At 38.0% G+C, this 19561-nt stretch overlaps 1 protein-coding gene across 2 annotated transcripts; it reads left to right on the top strand.

Annotated features, from left to right (window-relative positions):
• Nucleotides 1-64: 64 nt before the first annotated feature.
• UFSP2 (UFM1 specific peptidase 2) lies at nt 65-19554 on the top strand. 2 transcript variants are annotated; one of them, XR_009493076.1, is made up of 12 exons: nt 65-133; nt 3049-3127; nt 6023-6206; nt 6288-6354; nt 10072-10229; nt 10627-10819; nt 12201-12347; nt 13059-13223; nt 13422-13546; nt 15036-15112; nt 16018-16752; nt 19388-19554. XR_009493076.1 is itself a non-coding variant. In NM_001076477.2 (12 exons), the coding sequence occupies exons 1-12, from the start codon at nt 131-133 to the stop codon at nt 19472-19474; spliced, it is 1410 nt and encodes a 469-aa protein (NP_001069945.2). In that variant the 5' UTR covers nt 65-130; the 3' UTR covers nt 19475-19554. The 2 variants fall into 2 exon arrangements, 1 of the variants encoding a protein (NP_001069945.2); NM_001076477.2 differs by having other exon boundaries at nt 16018-16142.
• The last annotated feature ends 7 nt before the right edge of the window (nt 19555-19561 follow it).

The following is a 19561-nucleotide window of genomic DNA, read 5'->3' as shown; positions in this document are numbered from 1 at the left end:
GCACGCCGCAGGGCATGTTGGGAACGGTAGTCGGCCCTCCCAAATCCCGCCCTCCGGCGGAACCACTTCCGAGCCAGCCTCCTGAGCGGTGGGCGAGCCTCTGCGTTGCTGTCGGCGCCGCGTAACTGATATGGTGAGTATTCCTCCCCAGCTCGCCACCGACTCCTGCGTGGTCATCTCCGAGCTCACTAGCTGCCTGCAAGTGGGACTCTGCGGCCCTTGAAAGAACTGGATCTGCCGGGGACCGGTGGTCCGGGCCTTGGTCTGGGCCTTCTCGTCCTCGGCCTGGCCCCTCCCGGTAGAGCCGGAGGGAAGCCGCCCCCGGACGACCTTCGACTCCCCGGCTCCACCGTTCTCCCTGCACCTTCCCTTGTGCGTGCATTTTGAGAACGAGGGAATCATAAGAGGTTTTTAAAAGTTTCGAAGAAAGAGTGGACCTGGAAAAGAGAAGAGTAACTTTCCACATACCTCTTGTTCTCTCGGCAGTGTGGTGGTAACACTTCCCTGGTTTCCCCCTGACTGCTCAGGCAGGTTCTGCTGCAGTCCGGTATCGCTAGATGTGTGTTCAGTACTTTTCTTTACACCCTGTGCTTTCTCCAGAATTTGTATCTCCAGCTTAGAGATGTATTCTGAGCTCCAGAGCCGCACATCTACTAACTGTACCTCCACTTGGTTGGCCCATATATATTTTAAACTCAGCAAGTTCAAAACTGACTTAACCATCCCCACCTCACCCTGCTTTTCCTCCAGTGACCCCATCTCAGGTCATTGCGCCACCACCCACCGCACCATTGTTCATGACAAACACCTGGAAATCATCCTTGACATCGCCCTCTTTGCAGCTCCTGAACATCTATGGAATGTCCCAAATACTATGGAATCTACAGGGGCCTCCCTGATAGCTCATTTGGTAAAGACTCCACCTGCAATGCAGGAGACCCCGGTTCCATCCCTGGGTTGGGAAGATCACTTGGCGAAGGGATAGGCTACCCACTCCAGTATTCTTGGGCTTCCCTTGTGGCTCAGCTGGTAAAGAATCCGCATGCAATGCGGGAGACCTAGATTTGATCCCTGGCTTGGGAAGATCCCCTGGAGAAGGGAACGGCTACCCACTCCAGTATTCTGGCCTGGAGAATTCCATGGACTCTATAGTCCATGGGGTCGCAAGGAGTTGGACAGGACTGACCTCTAAATGGTTGTCAGTCATCACAGTCTCTAACTATTCTTGTCCTTGGCACCATGAGATCTAACCATCTGCTATGGTGTCTTAAGTGGTCTTGTAAGCAGGCCTTCACCAGTCAGAGCCCCTCCGTGGGAAAGGTTCAGCCACTTTCACCTCTCTCTTTCCTTTGGAATTTTGGAATACTATTTGGAATATTTCCGTTGGAAATACTCTTATCTATTTACTGCTCAGATCTTAGTTTAAATGTTATTTCTTCAGAGAGAGTCTCAATTCAGAAGTGTAAGGAGATTCTAGTGTATTCACATAAAATGTCTTATGGAACCTTCAGAACAACCCTGTGATATTTTTCCAGTATTACAGAAAAGACACACTTGAGTGAGTTACAAGGTTATACAGAAAGTAACAGTGAAATGTTGCTCGTACTTTAATCTTCAGTATCTTTCAGTGCCATTAAATATTTTTTATTCAAATAGGTACATAGCATTTAATCAACTTCTTATACTTAACAGATTCTTATTGATAGCAATTTAGGTGGGATTTTTTTGTTTGTTTGTTTTTTGCTGTGATGAACAACAGCAAGATAAGTGGACAGCATTCAAGCTAACTTTGTCCTGAACTTTGCTGATTATTTCTTTAGGATAAATTCCAAGAAGTATAACTGGGGCACAGGGCATGGCCTTTCAATAGGTTATACTTGGTGGAAAATAAAAGCAGTCACCCTTGGAACAATGTGACAGGGATTATAAATGAGAAAAATAGTAATGGTACCTATTTTGAGTATCAGAGTTAGTATATGTCCAGTCATTTAGCATAGTGCCTTCTACTTTTTAAGAGCTCAGCAAATGTAGTACTTACTGATTTAGTTAAAAATAGGACTCTTAGTGTGTAGTATAGTTCTTCATCTTGTTCGGGGCATATTTTAAGAATCTGATGAAATCTTTGAAACCTTTTCCCAGAGGTTGCCTTCCTCTTTCCCACCCTTCTCCCCAAGCAAAATGACATATCTTTTGTCATATGTCATCAACTACGTGAAACTCAGCATATGGACCCAAATTAAGAACTGCTAATAATTTCATTTTACAAGTGCTTTTTTTTTCCCTTTTATAAGTTGCAGGCATTTTCCTACAGCATTTAATATTCACATAAAGCATGATTTTTCATTGCTGTATAATGTTTGTAATTATTTAATTGGTTTCCTCTTGTTGACAAGCTGATATTCGTATACACTAATCTTTGTGTGTTTTGCAGATTTCCTTAGATTAAATATCTATATGCAGAATTACTAGACCAAGAATACGAATGTAAGGCTTTTGATTCTATTGCCATATCACCCTATGATGAATTCTAAGTTTATACTCCCACCATCAGTGATATATTAGTTTCCTCTCATTGTCTTGCCCACCAGTTGTTATCATAATAGGTTTAGTGTTCCTGTCCCATTCTTAAACCATTTCTTGACTGTTGATCTTTTCATGGCATTGTTAAACCCTATGATTGTGAAGACTATAATTTAGAAATACTGTCCCAGAGCAGTGTGGTCCTCAACCTTTTTCCTTTAGAATCATTGACATAGAAGAGTTTTTAAATATCCTCCCCAGACCAATTTATCAGAATCTCTGGGAGTGTAGCCTAGGAATGGGTACTTTAAAATCCTCAGGTGATTTCAGTGTGGAACAAAGGCTTAGAACCTCTAATACAGAATTTATGGTGTTGTGTTTTTCTCCATAAAGCAAGGAATTAATTCATAAAATAATTTGAAAAGTCACAGTTAATTTATGCCTTAATCTAAATTCAGTTAGATTCTAATTTATATAAGGATGAGTTTCTTTTGTTTTACAATGAAATTTTGCTTTTATTTGTCTTAGGTTATTTCAGAGGCTATGGATATACTCTTCAGAATAAGAGGTGGCCTTGATCTAGCTTTTCAGCTAGCTACTCCTAATGGTAGGTCTTCCAAGATACTCCTTTTTTACTATAAAAGCGGCAATGAAATATGGTGAGATTCTCCCCATTTTGAAAATGAAACTGAGTGAGAGGGTGAATAAACTGTCTAAAGTCAAATAGAAGTGATATGAATTGGATTTAAACTTAGACACTGCGTTCCCCACCACTGCTAGCCCATGGGGCTCCTCTGCACATTAAGGTGTCCCCTTAAGAAACTTTACTGCCCTCTCCAAGGAAATTGTGACAATAAATATAAATATCCACCCTGAGCATAATGTAAATGAGCAGCTAGACTTAGACTTCGCAGGCTTAAATAGTACATCACCGTAAGACTCCAGAACCCATTCTCTTGAGGTCGTGTGGTTTAGGAATGGCAGGCAGGTTCTCTGGGAGAAAAATCAGCAGTGTTGGTATAAACCAAACTCTAGGATGTCTTCCTGTTTCTGACTGCTGCCACAAACCAAGCTAAAGGATATCAGAGGAGGATGACAAGGAGCTGTGTTTGAGATGTGTTTCATTTGAAATGCCACAGTACATCAAGTGTAAATTCCCAGCTGGCAGTTTCTAATTTGAGTCTGAAACTTGGGGGAGAGTGGTCAGAATTAGAGATAGAGAACTTAATGTATCCCAAGGATGATAGTTAATGCCTTGTATTAGATGAAATCACTCAAGAAAAGTATGATCAAGGGTGTCAGGAGCCACAGAGAAGTTCAGAAAGGTGAGGAGTAAACAGTGTCAGAGTTCCTTCAAGATCACCAGCTTATGATTATTTACTGGCCCCTTGGAAAGAGGAAGAGAGAGAATGCAAGATGGTCTTTCTGACCCATGCCTTCATATTAAAAAATTGTTCTCTGTGTTGGTCCACATTCTGATCCCCACTCCCCAGCCAAATAAAGTAAGTCTCAAGGACAGAGACTTGGGCATCAGTAAGTTTTTTAGTTGATTCTCTAATGTGCAATCAAGATGAGAATCATTTTGCAAGAACTAAATCAAACTCATTTTTAGGCCTGTCTTATCAGTAAAGTATTGTTCCTTGGGCTTCCCTGGTGGCTCAGTGGTGAAGAATCCATCCGCCAATGCAGGAGACATGGGTTGGATCCCTGGGTCGGGAAGATCCTCTAGAGAAAGAAATGGCAGCTCACTCCGGTATTCTTGCCTGGAAGATCCCATGGACACAGGAGCCTGGCGAGGCTGTAGTCCATGGTGTCACAAAGAGCCGGACATGACTTAACTACTGAGCTCCCATACAGGGTGTCACTTTTGTGGATAAAGCCTTACATTTTACAACTCGCTACAAATTGAAGTTATCCTTTGCTATGAACTTAACTGCAAAGTGTAACTGATCTGTCAGTCAACAGACATAATGATGTAATTTCAAATGTAAATAGGGACTGCAGATACTTTTTACCCAAATAATTGATGTATTTGAGCTTGTTTTCTGACTTAATAGTATTCCTCCTCCTATACCCAACTCTTTGAAACACTCCTTGAAGGGAATCATTAATGAGGAAATACTGAGAACGGAGGTGTTTAACTTTAAAGACATCACAATTATTTAGATATTTCATGGTCTTCAGGGATGGGCAGAAGGTAATCCAGGAATTATGTTTGTCTTTTGTAGTGAAACTATAAATCTTTAAATTTGGATTTCTGAAACATATCAGGATGCCTTTATATCTGACTTGTTATAAGTAATCTTTCTCTCCCACAACCTCAAGGTATTTATTTATCAAGGTATTGATGTGATAGTTAAATATTTTAACCAAAGAGTTAAACAGGTTTAGGATTTAGGAGTATAAAACTGGGACAAATATTTAAATATTGTCTTCTTCAGATGTATCTTTTTATATAGCTTTGACTTTGGAACCATGAAAATGTTTTTTATATTCAAAAAATTCTGTTAAGTAAAAAGGAAATCATTGAAGTCAGACAAATACCAGGTTTGATGACATACCACATAGAGGAAAATGAACATGACTTAAGAACACAATACTTTGTACAGTCTTAGTGGGATATAGTTTGAGGAAGAGAACTACTAAGAAATTCAAATCTCACTCCAGAGTTTTATTTCTGTAAATAATATGGTATTTTGAGAGTAACTGGAATCCTCATCCATTGCTGATGGGAGCGTAAAATGATGCGGTTCCTCTAGAAAGCAGTTGGACAGGTCCACAAAAAGAGAGTCACCATATGATCCAGCAGTTCCTTCTGGGTTATTACCTAAAGAATTAAAGACATATCCACACAATAACTTCTGCACAAATATTTGTAAAACCATTATTCATGATAGCTAAAAGATAGGAACAACCCAAATATGTCAGTTTACAAATGAATAAACAGAGTATGTTCTGTTCATATAATGGAATATTATTCAGCCATAAAAAAGAGTGAAGTGCTAATTCATGCTAGGGATGGATTCACAGTTGGTTGATTCTTGAAGATATTAGGCTGAGTGAAAGAAGCCAGACACAAAAGGCCACAGAATGTGTGATTTTATTTATATGAAGTGTCCAGAGTAAGCCAGTCTACAGAGACCAAAAGTAGATTAGTGATTGCCATAAGTAAGTGCGGGGAGATGGGGAATGACTGCTGGGAAGTCCAGGGTTTATTTGGGGGTGACGGAATGTTCTGGGATTAGATAGTGGGGTGATTGCAAACCTTGTGGTATACTAAAAGCAACTGAATTGTACACATTAAAAGAATGGATTTTCTGGTCTATGAATTTTATCTCCATTTTTTTTAAAGACAAAACAAACTTTTTTTACATTATTGAATTTGAGGAATGGATATTTGGGGGTCACTTTTACTGTGCTCTACTTGTGTGTGCTTGGATGCCTTCATGTTGAAAAGTTTGCAGTTTTTTATATAACTTCCATTTGTGTTCTTTTAATTTAGAAATTTTTATCAAGAACGCACTAAAGCATGTACTGAGTGACCTGTCAACAAAGCTTTCTTCAAATGCCCTTGTGTTCAGAATTTGCCACAGTTCAGTGTACGTATGGCCTAACAGTGATATGAACACCATCCCAGGAGAGCTGACCGACAGTTCTGCCTGTAAGGACATAATGCGCTTTATTCAGTGAGTATGCTTGAAGATTGCTAGAAATGTTTTTACAATATCATTTCATATTATAAACATCTCCGTGTGTTAAAATTTTAGATTTGAACAGGAAGAAGATACAAAACGAAAATTCACAAAGAAGAAAGATAAAAAGTTATCAGACATGGTAAGCAAATCACCTGTCTTCTTAGTGATAAAAATTTTCAGTCCTTGAATTTGGCTTTGAGTGAGATCTTAGAAAGTTCTTATTTTTTTTTTTTTTTACAGATCAGATGATTCAAGTCCAGAAAGATTAAGTGACATGCCCAAGGTTATACCTCTGTTTTATATATCTAAACTGTTGTCCTTGAGTATGTTTACAGATTACTTAAAAAGGGATCATTCTGAAACATGACAGTGACGCATTATGCTATATGAAATAGTAAATGATAAGTGATTTACTTTTCTTCACAGTTTTGGTTCTGTTGATTTTTGAACCAGTACTGTTGAGTATCTGCCACATGCCACAAACTTTGCCAAGTGTTAGAGATAAAAAACGGAGCAGCTACTTCAAGGCAGGAAGTTGTACAAAGTTAATATTTAATATGACTGTAGCATTCTTCCAGACTAGTGAGAATAATAGAGTGGACATGAGGTTGGAGATGTGGACAGAGACCACTCGGGAGTCTGAACAAATCCAGTAGCTATAGTAATAAAGAGAAGGGAATGGATACAAGAAATATTTAGGGAATGAAAAGGATTGTACTTGGAGACTAATTGGATGTGGGATGACCAGCTTCTTGCTTGGGTAAAGATGGGAGATGGGGAAGACATGAGGTCAGTGTTGGTCATACTGTGTTTGAGACACCAGTGAGGTGTCAACATGAGCTGTGAGATTTTTAAATGTGAAGTGTACAAAAAAACTATGGGCTTTGGATAAGGATTTGAGAGTTGCCGGTTATTGGAGGTTGACATCTTGAGGGTTACAGGTCAGGTATTCTATAGAATGTTTCTCAGATTGGGTTTGAGTTTGTTCTCAGCCGCCTTATGGTGGGTTCAGGTGGTCACTGTTGATGGGAATCCCAAAGAAGCAACGTGTGTCCCCAGCACATCGTGTGAAAGAGGCATATGCTTAGTTGGTTCTCGTATCAATGACGTTAACGTTGATCACTTAATGTGGTAACTGCCACTTTTCTCTACTGTGAGGGTCCTATTTTTTGCCCTAATAATTAGAAGGTATCTTGCGGGAAGATGCTTTGAGTTTATGTATATATCCTATTCCTCATCAAGTTTTTACCCAACACTTCTAACATCAATTGATAATTGTTGTCAGAATCTAGCATTAATCTGATGGTTGCGAAGTGGTGATTTTTTTCTAAGTCTCTTGTTTCCTTTTACATTTACAAGATGCCTTTGTACTGAAAGGAAGAGCTTTCCCTTTTTGCTGTGTATTAACTGCGTGGAAGCATGGATTCCTGTTTTATGCAATGAGTTGTCTGTTAGCTGTCATCAGTTATTTTGATGCTCATATTTTCTGCTTTGGCCAAGAGAAACTTCATGCTGGCTCCAGTGTCCTCTTGCTACTGTACTTTTGAATACTTCATACTTTCTTCCAAGGATGTTCCAGGTTCATGTACTTTTGCTATTTCATCTCAGGAATCAGCCATTTCCCCAAGGAAGGCAGACATGTATGCATACATACTATACATATATAATGCACACATCAACATTTACCCGTGTAAATCATATACCCCCAGTAATACTTCAGCCTCACACAATTCCTAACCTTCTCCTGGTGAGAAACCTGGCTTCCAGTACTCTTAATATTTTGCTAAATTTGTTTAATACACAGAAAGCATTTTCAGAATTGTTTTTCCATACCACTATCAAAATCAAACCTTCTAATAGAGTTCATTATTAGTATGTCTTTAGAGCAGAGGTATATAGTCATAACATATGTTTAAAAGTTGTCTTGATTTGTTGTATCTTGTTTATTCTTTTTTTTTTGAAAATTTTAAATCTATACAAATATAGTACAATGAACCATCAGATCAGATCAGTCGCTCAGTCATGTCCGACTCTTTGCAACCCCATGAATTGCAGCATGCCAGGCCTCCCTGTCCATCACCAACTCCCATATTTCACCAAGACTCATGTCCATCGAGTCAGTGATGCCATCCAGCCATCTCATCCTCTGTTGTCCCCTTCTCCTCCTACCCCCAATCCCTCCCAGCATCAGAGTCTTTTCCAATGAGTCAACTCTTTGCATGAGGTGGCCAAAGTACTGGAGTTTCAGCTTTAGCATCATTCCTTCCAAAGAAATCCCAGGGCTGATCTCCTTCAGAATGGACTGGTTGGATCTCCTTGCAGTCCAAGGGACCCTCAAGAGTCTTCTCCAACACCACAGTTCAAAAGCATCAATTCTTCGGCGCTCAGCCTTCTTCACAGTCCAACTCTCACATACATACATGACCACAGGAAAAACCATAGCCTTGACTAAACGGACCTTTGTTGGCAAAGTAATGTCTCTGCTTTTGAATATGCTCTCTAGGTTGGTCATAACTTTCCTTCCAAGAAGTAAGCGTCTTTTAATTTCATGGCTGCAATCACCATCTGTAGTGATTTTGGAGCCCAGAAAAATAAAGTCTGACACTGTTTCCCCATCTATTTGCCATGAAGTGGTGGGACCAGATGCCATGATCTTCGTTTTCTGAATGTTGAGCTTTAAGCCAACTTTTTCACTCTCCACTTTCACTTTCATCAAGAGGCTTTTGAGTTCCTCTTCACTTTCTGCCATAAGGGTGGTGTCATCTGCATATCTGAGGTTATTGATATTTCTCCCAGCAATCTTGATTCCAGCTTGTGCTTCTTCCAGTCCAGCATTTCTCATGATGTACTCTGCATATAAGTTAAATAAACAGGGTGACAATATACAGCCTTGACGAACTCCTTTTCCTATTTGGAACCAGTCTGTTGTTCCACGTCCAGTTCTAACTGTTGCTTCCTGACCTGCATACAAATTTCTCAAGAGGCAGATCAGGTGGTCTGGTATTCCCATCTCTTTCAGAATTTTCCACAGTTTATTGTGATCCACACAGTCAAAGGCTTTGGCATAGTCAATAAAGCAGAAATAGATATTTTTCTGGAACTCTCTTGCTTTTTCTATGCTCCAGCGGATGTTGGCAATTTGATCTCTGGTTCCTCTGCCTTTTCTAAAACCAGCTTGAACATCAGGAAGTTCACGGTTCACATATTGCTGAAGCCTGGCTTGGAGAATTTTGAGCATTACTTTACTAGCGTGTGAGATGAGTGTAGTTGTGCATTCATCTGCACTCATTCCAATCCCAAAGAAAGACAATGAACCATAGTGAACTTTTAATGCTTCTGCATACATGATCAGTCTGGTTTCATCTTCATTTCCCACTCACTGTGTGCCTCTCCTCAGATTATTTTGAAGCAGAGAAGAATTTTTCTTTAAGCTAAGAATTGTGCTTTTAAATAATTTACTATAATATAGTTTGCTGCTGCTGCTGCCCCTAAATCACTTCAATAGTGTCCGACTCTGCGCGACCCCAGAGACAGCAGCCCACCAGGCTCCCCCGTCCCTGGGATTCTCCAGGCAAGAACACTGGAGCGGGTTGCCATTTCCTTCTCCAATAATGAAAGTGAAAAGTGAAAGTAAAGGAGCTCAGTCGTGTCCGACTCTTAGCGACCCCATGGACTGCAGCCTACCAGGCTCCTCTGTCCATGGGATTTTCCAGGCAAGAGTACTGGAGTGGGGTGCCATTTCCTTATATATGCCATTTCCTTAATATAGTTTATATGGTCCTTAAAAAGTCCTTTTACTTACCTTTTATATTATCGTTCAGTGTGCTTTAAGTTAACTTACTGTTTATCTTTGCAGCATCAAATAGTAAACATAGATCTGATGCTGGAAGTGTCAACCCCTCTGGCCGCCGTAACGCCCATTATTGAAAGAGAAAGCGGAGGACACCACTATGTTAGTATGACTTTACCAGTTGATGCAGTTTTATCTGTTGCTCCAGAAGAAACGTGGGGAAAGTAGGTATTTTCTAATACTACTGCCACCGTTAAATGAGGACCCTCCCCCAAAGTAATCAAAGCCCATTTTTAAGTGTCATTGAGGCATATCTAGGGTGGTGGTGGTTCTTTTTTACTGTGATTTACTCCCTGTTTATTATTAAACTAAGAGTCATCTAGTAATTCAGTGTTTATTGAGGAAGTAGGATAATATGCAAAACCTATAGAATTTTCCATTTATCTGCATAGGGGAAATTTAGTTTATTTAACATTAACTTTTTATTATTTAGACTTACTTTAATAAACCCAGTCCTATCAAGGGCATATCAGGAATATATTGATACATGAAACTTGACACTTTCATGTATCATAACTATTATAACTTTTGTTAATGCACTTGTATATTTCCCCCCCACAGAGTTCGTAAACTTCTAGTTGATGCAATTCATAATCAACTAACTGATATGGAAAAATGCATTTTGAAATACATGAAAGGAACATCTATTGTGGTTCCTGAACCACTGCACTTTTCATTACCAGGGGAAAAAAATCTTGTAACAATTTCGTATCCATCAGGAATTCCAGATGGTCAGCTGCAGGCCTATAGAAAGGTAAAACCAATTCATTCTTAGAAAAATAAAAATATTCATTTTGTATTTAATTTTGTGCTTCTAATAAATAGCGTTTTGTGATTTAATTTTATCAGGTGTGGATGCACACTATTGGCTTTACATCTTAATGTCTATTCTCATGTAACTTTTTAAAGTCTTTTAAAAAAATATTATGCTAAATTATATATAACATTTTAATTTCATATATTCGGTGAAGTTCATATGTTATTTTTCTATAGTGAAATTTAATAATGAAAAGATGCTTACATGCCTAGAGAGGCTGATGAATGCTATTTAATAACTTCCTTTTCTTTCCCATTAGTTGCAGATTTATAAAAGAGACAAGATTACAGTTAGAGAAGGGAAATTAGATTTTATCTTATTTCTAATTAGGATTTGTAGTACTCCATCCCCCACCTCCCAGGATCATTTGGGTTTTATTAGAGGTGTTTTGAAGAAAACATGATCAGCATTCAAAGAAATGAGATTTATTGGCAAACGACTGGTTCGATAGTGTGTGTATATATATATATTTTTTTGTTAGTATATATTTTTGATATGTGGCCTTGCCTAGTACCCATCAAATTATACCATGGAAACATCTTCCCAATCTGTGTTCCTGAAAAGAGATGTAACACTGTAACCCTCTGTGCCTCTCTCTAAGTGCCAAATGAATTGATTTGCAGAAGCAACAGTTACACAAGCTAATGATCTCATTCAAACTGTTTGAATACATAGGAGATATCAAAAAAGATGTCAGACTTTCAGAGTAACTATTACATGTTTTTATACATTCAGGAATATGTTGCCTTTTAAACATATATGTTTATTTTTATTTTGATGCCATATTGGTCTTTAAACCACCAATTCCCATTCTGTAATCTAATCACTACCCCTTATATTTGTTAAATACTCTAAGCATGATTTTTAAAAATGAAAACCTAAGCATGATTTTTTTGGTATAGTTATATCATTGTTAATTACTCATTTACAAGACTTTAAAAACTAGTCTTTAGCCTGGATTTGTTTTAGCAGACTGTGTTACAATAAGTAATTTTAAATTATCTCAGTTCTTTCACTGTAACAAATTATTTTCAATTTTCTATATTCTCTTCCAGTTTCTATCCATATACATAGATAAACAAAAATCCTTTTTGGTTTTAGTTATATATAGATAAACAAAAATAAATTCTTTTTGGTTTTAGTTTAAATCTCACCGTCTTTGACCTTCATGAATTAAATCATAAGTGTCTGATAACTTGTATACCCAGTATATAGTAAATTTTCTGTTTTGTATCTAGTTTGGGTTTATTTATTGACTAGGAATCTATATCATTTAACCTTTTTTCTCTTATTTGCTGTTGATTCTGGTTTTATTTAGGAATTACACGATGTCTTCAATCTGCCTCATGACAGACCTTATTTCAAAAGGTCTAATGCTTATCATTTTCCAGACGAACCATACAAAGATGGTTACATTAGAAATCCACATACTTATCTCAATCCACCTAACATAGAGACTGGTATGGTGAGTTTAGTAATTATTTATACGAGTTAGTTGATCATTAGTGTCATTAATTGTTTTTTGCTTGTGCCCAGTGGATATTTGATTATGATTAATTATTTTTTTATTCTCTGCAGGACTTAGGTTGCTAATATTTTGTTAAGAATTTTGCATTTATGTAATGATATTATCTTATAATTTTATTTTCTCATACTGTTCTTACTTCACTTTTGTATCAGTAATACACTGATACACTGAAAGAGTTGGAGAGTTGTTTTTTTTTTATTTTTATAAGGCACTAAAAGTAACAATCTAGCTCTGAAAAAAGTAAATGACTCGAGCATGTGTATGTATATAGTGTTATCTTAATAGATGATATACGTATGTATACATATAATATATACATCTGCTGCTGCTGCTGCTAAGTCACTTCAGTCGGGTCCGACTCTATGCGACCCCAGAGACGGCAGCCCACCAGGCTTCCCCGTCCCTGGGATTCTCCAGGCAAGAACACTGGAGTGGGTTGCCATTTCCTTCTCCAATGCATGAAAGGGAAAAGGGAAAGTGAAGTCGCTCAGTCGTGTCCGACTCTTCGAAACCCTATGGAATGCAGCCCACTAGGCTCCTCCATCCATGGGATTTTCCAGGCAAGAGTACTGGAGTGGGGTGCCATCGCCTTCTCCAAATATATACATCTACAGTTAATATTTTACTGTGTTTCTTCTTTTTATATAGGTTTATGTGGTCCAGGGCACATATGGTTACCATCATTATATGCAGGATCGAATAGATGACAATGGCTGGGGCTGTGCTTATCGGTCTCTGCAGACTATCTGCTCCTGGTTCAAACACCAGGGATACACAGAGAGATCCATTCCAACACACAGAGAAATCCAGCAGGTACAGAACATGCCATTTTGAATTACATGGATGTTTCATGAACCCTAATATAGCATTAAATAATTATACCTACCTCATGGTCCAGATGACTTCTGTTTTGAAGGGAAAAAACATATATACTGGTAATCAAGGGAAATGCCCTATACATAATTTTTAATAGCTGTCTTGTGCATGATTTTTTTTGTATTTTTAATAAAGGCTCTAGTTGACGCTGGGGACAAACCAGCAACATTTGTTGGATCACGGCAGTGGATTGGATCTATCGAGGTGCAGCTGGTGCTAAACCATTTGATTGGTGTGACTTCAAAAATACTGTTTGTCAGGTAAGGAAACTTTAAGAAATTTGAGAAATCATTTCAAAGAGAGTTTGTCACTTATTGAAAGAAAAAAGTGCATTTTTCCCCCAATTTGTTTTTGCTCTTTTCTCTTTCTCCACCTTGCCCCCTTGCTTTATAAATCTCATTTTTTCCAGTCCTAAATTTTTTTGCTGTTATTTTTTAGAAGATGTTTGTCAGTAAACTTCGTGATATGTACTTGTACGATCTAGGCCTAGTCTTAGTCTGGAAGAGGAAAACTTGGAAATATGTCAACTTTGAGTAGTTACAGAAGGTCTGGTTTTTTAATGGAGAAGTCATTGAATTCTTGGAAGGGAAAAATCATATTGATCTATGACTGACCTTTTTGTTTATTCCTGCTCTTTTGCTTCCTGAGATTTTAAGAAACTAATCATGTATCCAAATATAATTTTATCTTTTCCTTATGTATTATAATAGGAAATTTTATATAGGAAATAGGAAATTTATAATATAGGAATATAAAATTTATAAATAGGAAATTTATAATAGGAAATTTTCTTTTCCTTATCTATTAAAAATAGAATATTACTATTCTAATCACACTTCTAGTATTAAAATATGAGCAAATATTAGATAAGATTGATTTCTATGACCATCTCTAGCTTACTCCTTATATATGAGCTTATGTTTTTAATACATTTATTATGACAACCTTGATAACTGTAATGTCATTATCCTTATTGTCCAAGTACTTTAGTACATCTGATTTCACAGTTGGAATTTGGATTGGATATGGAAGTCAGTGCTAACAAATAAGTAATAGATTAAGTAGTGAAGTAGATGGTGATTAAAAAGTGAAAGTTTTGACACATGAAAATGTTGCTTCATACATTCCTCACGAAGCAAGAGCAAAGGGTTAGTTAGCACCACCTGGCACCTCCATTCTAAAAAAAAAATTTCATCTTTTCTATTCTCAGAAGTAAAAATTGTATGATATTGAAATATTCCCTAAAAATATGTTGTACTTAAAAACGTTTTGCAGTTTTCACACTGGCTTCACAGACATTGTCTGTTTTAGTCCTGGAATCTCCTGTCACATAGAAGGGCAGGTATTTTTGGTCCCAGATTAAAGATGAGGAATTACAGATGAGTTTGATGGTAAGAAGACAAAATCCCAGGATTTAAAACCTATCCTTCTGAAAGTAAATCCACCCATAAGAATCCCCTCAGTATCAAAGTGACCACTTTCAATCTTGGGTTAAAAGTCCAGAACCTTCTTTATGCAGTTCTAGAAGCAAAGAATCAAGATCTTCTTTCCTAGCTCATTTAGTGATCTTAAATATTTAGAGGTTGTATTTCTTTCAATTGCTCTGAGTTCTCTACCACTTAATTTTACTTAAATTTATATCTATATTTTTAATAACCAAAAAAGAAACCAAAAAAGTAGAAAACATTATTTCCCAAGCTCATTTGATCTTCAGAATAGTTCATCTGATAGAAACTGGTTTCTTTCTAGCCAAGGTTCTGAAATGGCCTCTCAGGGACGGGAACTGGCTAATCATTTCCAGAGTGAAGGAACTCCAATAATGATTGGTAAGGTGTTTTGGAATCTTGTGTTCTTTTGGTAGATGGAGAGTATGTGAAACTTACCGTTAATGTAAATACATAATGGCACATAATATCAGTCCTTTGTAAACGTATTAAAATTAGCTTTTACATCAGGCATACTGACCTCTGGATATTTTTTTAAATTTCCAAGGTGGGAGGAAAGTTATAAAAAAGATTATAATAACTAGAAGAGTAAAGGCTAAGAAGAGATTTGATAACTGTGTTCAAATAGACATCAGAGCAGAATGGAAAAGAGACAGTGGTCACTCAGTATAGCATCTGTCCTGGCTGTCAGGAACTTGGCTCGCTGTGTGACATTATGCAAATTGCTTAACCTCTCTGGGCTTTCTTTGTAAAACAAGAGAATTGGATTAGCTAATCTAAAGATTCACAATTCTATGAGAAATAAGACTTGCCCTGGATGACAGAAGGCAAGCTAAAGACTGGTGTGTAAGAAATGCAGGTAGACAGATGTCAGCAAACTACAGAAAGTACTGACTGAGTAGACAGGCTGCACCATTAGAGGTACTCAGAGCAGAGAAAACATGGCCTGTCTGCTGAGAGAGGTACCAACAGCAATGATTGTTACCCTGTTGTGAGGAGTTTAGACCCTCTGACCCTTTTTAAATCCAGTTTAGGTAATCCCATGAATATTAAAGTGACATAGAAACCTAATATGATTATAGATGTGATTGTATCTTTTCTGTCTTAAAGATGTGATTTTGTCTTTTCAGAGTATATTTGATGTTATGTCTTTTCCAGTTTAGGGCAATCAATTTTAATATTATGTTAGATCAATTCATAGGCAAAATAATCTTTTTTCAACTGAAATTGAATGGGAAGTGGAGAGTAACATATGCCCTCTCATTTCTTTATTTCCTCTTCTATAGGGGGAGGAGTTTTAGCTCACACAATACTAGGAGTTGCATGGAATGAAATTACAGGACAGATAAAATTTCTGATTTTAGATCCACATTATACAGGTGCTGAAGATCTGCAGGTTATTTTGGAAAAGGTAAGTGTCTGTTTAACAAATAAATACAAGGAAAAGAACCCAAAACCAGGAGGGAGAACCGGAAGCTAACAGAAAGATGGATTGTAAACTGAGAGCAGAGATCCTCACTGTAAGGAAGGACTCTAAGCCTGTGATCAGTAACTCTCTCTAGGTATGAAGGGCAGGGGGGAACTAAAGTAATAGAGTTTGAAACTCATAAATATATTCCTTTGGAGACTTTACAGCTTTTTGTGAAAATAGTGAGATTTATCAATGCCTCAAAAAAGAGTAAAATATATAATGTTTATAATTTTCAAATTAACCAAAAGTTGGCAGTATGATGGACATTGTGGAGACTTGACTGCTTTTATATATATATATATATATATATATTTTTTTTTTTTACACATAACTTAATCTCATTCTATGAAAGATTTGAATTTGAAACAAATTTAAGAATATTTGTTAATGCTTAAACTACCAGCTGGAGAAGGCAATGGCACCCCACTCCAGTACTCTTGCCTGGAAAATCCCATGGACGGAGGGCCTGGTGGGCTGTAGTCCATGGGGTTGCTAAGAGTTGGACACGACTAAGCGACTTCACTTCACTTCAAACTACCAGCTAAAGGAGGTATAAATTTACGTTAATTTATAGGCAACTAATTCAGATTTAGTACTGAGTTTTAATGAGAAATTAGTACTAAATTTCCATGAAACCTGTACTAAATCTTTTGGAGGCAAGTGTTATAATACACACTTGAATTTTTAAAAAGTTTTATATTTTTTGCCAAATAAGTCATTAGTACCAATAAAAAAGATTTCTTAAATCAGAAATTGTAGGGAATTCTGGGGAAATGGATGGTTTAACATTGAAATTCACTTATGAGAGATCTTCAAAACTGAATATAGCTATATGAGATTAGTAAAGCCCTATGGATGAGATGTTTATGTAAAGAGTTTTTAGTATTTTATGTAGCTGAACTCTTTTATCCCCACTTTAATAAAGTCTTTTGCCAATTATTGGAGCATCTATAAATACTAACAGAATATAAACACATTCTTAAAATTTTAAATGGCACGTACACACAATTTTCTCTTTCAAGGCATTTGGACTTCTAAGTCTATGACGTGTTCTTGGCTGGTATACATACCTTCCTGAAAATATGAGCAATTTCTGTAGCAAAGTGTTCATTCACTGGACATTCATTAAGTACCTAATATTTACCATCCACTATCCTAAGCACTGAGGGTATTAAAATGGATCTTTAAAGAGCTCTTTGTCCTTTGTAGAGAAGGACAAAGAAGGAGAGTCCATAAAGGACTGCTGCTGCTGCTCCTGCTAAGTTGCTTCAGTCACGTCTGACTCTAGGTGACCCCACAGACAGCAGCCCACCAGGCTCCTCCATCCCTGGGATTCTCCAGGCAAGAATACTGGAGTGGGTTGCCATTTCCTTCTCCAATGCATGCATGCATGCTAAGTCGAGTCAGTTGTGTCCGACTCTGTGCGACCCCATGGACAGCAGCCCACCAGGCTCCTCTGTCTACGGGATTCTCCAGGCAAGAATACTGGAGTGGGTTGCTATTTCCTCCTCCACAATAAAGGATTCCTTCCTCCCAAAAATATGGTGTCTTCGGTGGCACTTACAAGGCCGCCCCCGCAAAGGGATTACTCTAAGTGAAAGGGAAGCTGGGCATGTTCTGAGAACTGTGGCATTTTTAACATGACTTGAACTGGTGGAGAGGGGTGGCTGATGACTGGAGGGATCTGCAGAAGCTAAGTCAGGATGGCCACTGAGAGCCAGGCTGAGATACATGCGTTCACATTTTATCTTAAAGGCACTGAGAAGCCTTACAGGTGCTGTAACAGAACACTGTAGAGGGGGCGGCTTATAGTAGCGGAGGTTTATTTCTCAGAGTTCTGGAGGCTGGGAAATCCAGGATGGAGGTGCCGGCTGATTTGGTAGGCCCACTTTCTAGTTCAAAGACGGCAGACTTCCTCACTGTCTCCACGTGGTATAAGGGATGAGGAAGCTCTCTGGGCACTCTAATGATGGCTCTATTGTCATTAACGTAGTCAGCTCCCAGAGGCCCCACTTCAGATGCCAGCACATTGGAGATTAGGGTTCATCATACAAGTGTTAGACACATTCAGTCAATGTCAGGGGCCGGAGGGACAATCCTCCCTCTGCCTGACCTCTCTACCCACTTGGGGAGCTTTCCTGTGTAAGTTCCCTAAGCCAGTCACCTCAAAAGAAGGACGTCTGGCTCCTCTCCTTACCCCCACAGTTGCTGGTTTGGGTGCTGTCTCTACCCACTTCTCTTGAAAAAAATTTGAGACCAGTTACCTAGAGATGGCCCACATGTGTGAAAGATTAAAACAGAAAGTGTAAGCCTTTTTCTATCGTTAAGAAAACAGATTTTAGGACATGAAATTCATTAGAGAAAGTTTTGCTGAAAAAATGAGATGATAAAAAGAACTTTATGTAAAGAAATGACTCTCAATGGAAATAAACGAGACTTAATTGGTGGTATCTGTAGGCAGGGGGAACAGAACTGGTAGAGGACTTTTTAATTTTTACTTTCACCTCATTTGAATTTTTTAATGTGTATCTTATTTTTGCAATCAGAAAAACAATAAAGACCTAAAGAACATCTCTATTCAACCCTCTCCCCTCCACACTGAAAAACAGGCTAACAGACCACCTTCCTCTGTAGGAACTATGACCTTTGTCTTCAGGTCCCTGCCAGGATGCCCAGCAGCCTCCTAGTTAGGTGGGCTTCCCTGATAACTCAAGTGGTAAAGAATCTGCCTACCAATGCAGGAGACACAGGAGACTCGGGTTCCATCTCTGGGTTAGGAAGACCCCTGGAGGAGGAAATGACAACCCTCTCCAGTACTCTTGCCTGGAAAATCCCATGGACAGAGGAGCCAGGCGGCAGTTAAATTATCACATGCCATCGACTACCAGAATTATAAAACCATACATCTTAAAACTCAATAAAATATGACATTGAGTAATAGTACCATAATGAAGCTTTTCCTTTTTTAAATGATTCCTATGATTAAATACAGAATTAAAATTTTTAAATTCTATCTGAAATGAACCCAAATAAGCTACTTTTCTGTGCTTAATAGGAATTCAGATACTTGCATTGTATAGGTATTTACAGTCTTCCTGCAAGATTCAGTTGTAAAATGTTACAATTTCAGTTATGTAGTCCTGTAACTTTGTAATAGGTTTTCCTTTCCCTTCTCCCACATCTAGGGCTGGTGTGGATGGAAGGGCCCAGAGTTTTGGAACAAGGATGCTTACTATAACTTATGCCTCCCTCAGAGACCAAATACTATTTAAAATATCCTGGACTCAAAGACTGTATCAAAATTGTACTTTGTAACTTCGTTGATAAAGAATAAATTTAATTTCAAATTAAATCCTGGG

The sequence above is a fragment of the Bos taurus genome, chromosome 27 (genome assembly GCF_002263795.3).
Source record: "Bos taurus isolate L1 Dominette 01449 registration number 42190680 breed Hereford chromosome 27, ARS-UCD2.0, whole genome shotgun sequence".
Classification (NCBI taxonomy): Eukaryota; Metazoa; Chordata; class Mammalia; order Artiodactyla; family Bovidae; genus Bos; species Bos taurus.
Note: the sequence above shows the minus strand (reverse complement) of the source record. Positions and strands in the feature narration are given on the sequence as shown.

Excerpts from the sequence above, each read along its gene's own strand:
- UFSP2 (NM_001076477.2), top strand. Across the intron at positions 3,128-6,022 it reads TCAGCTAGCTACTCCTAATG|AAATTTTTATCAAGAACGCA; the intron begins GTAGGTCTTCCA and ends CTTTTAATTTAG. Across the intron at positions 10,820-12,200 it reads AGCTGCAGGCCTATAGAAAG|GAATTACACGATGTCTTCAA; the intron begins GTAAAACCAATT and ends GGTTTTATTTAG.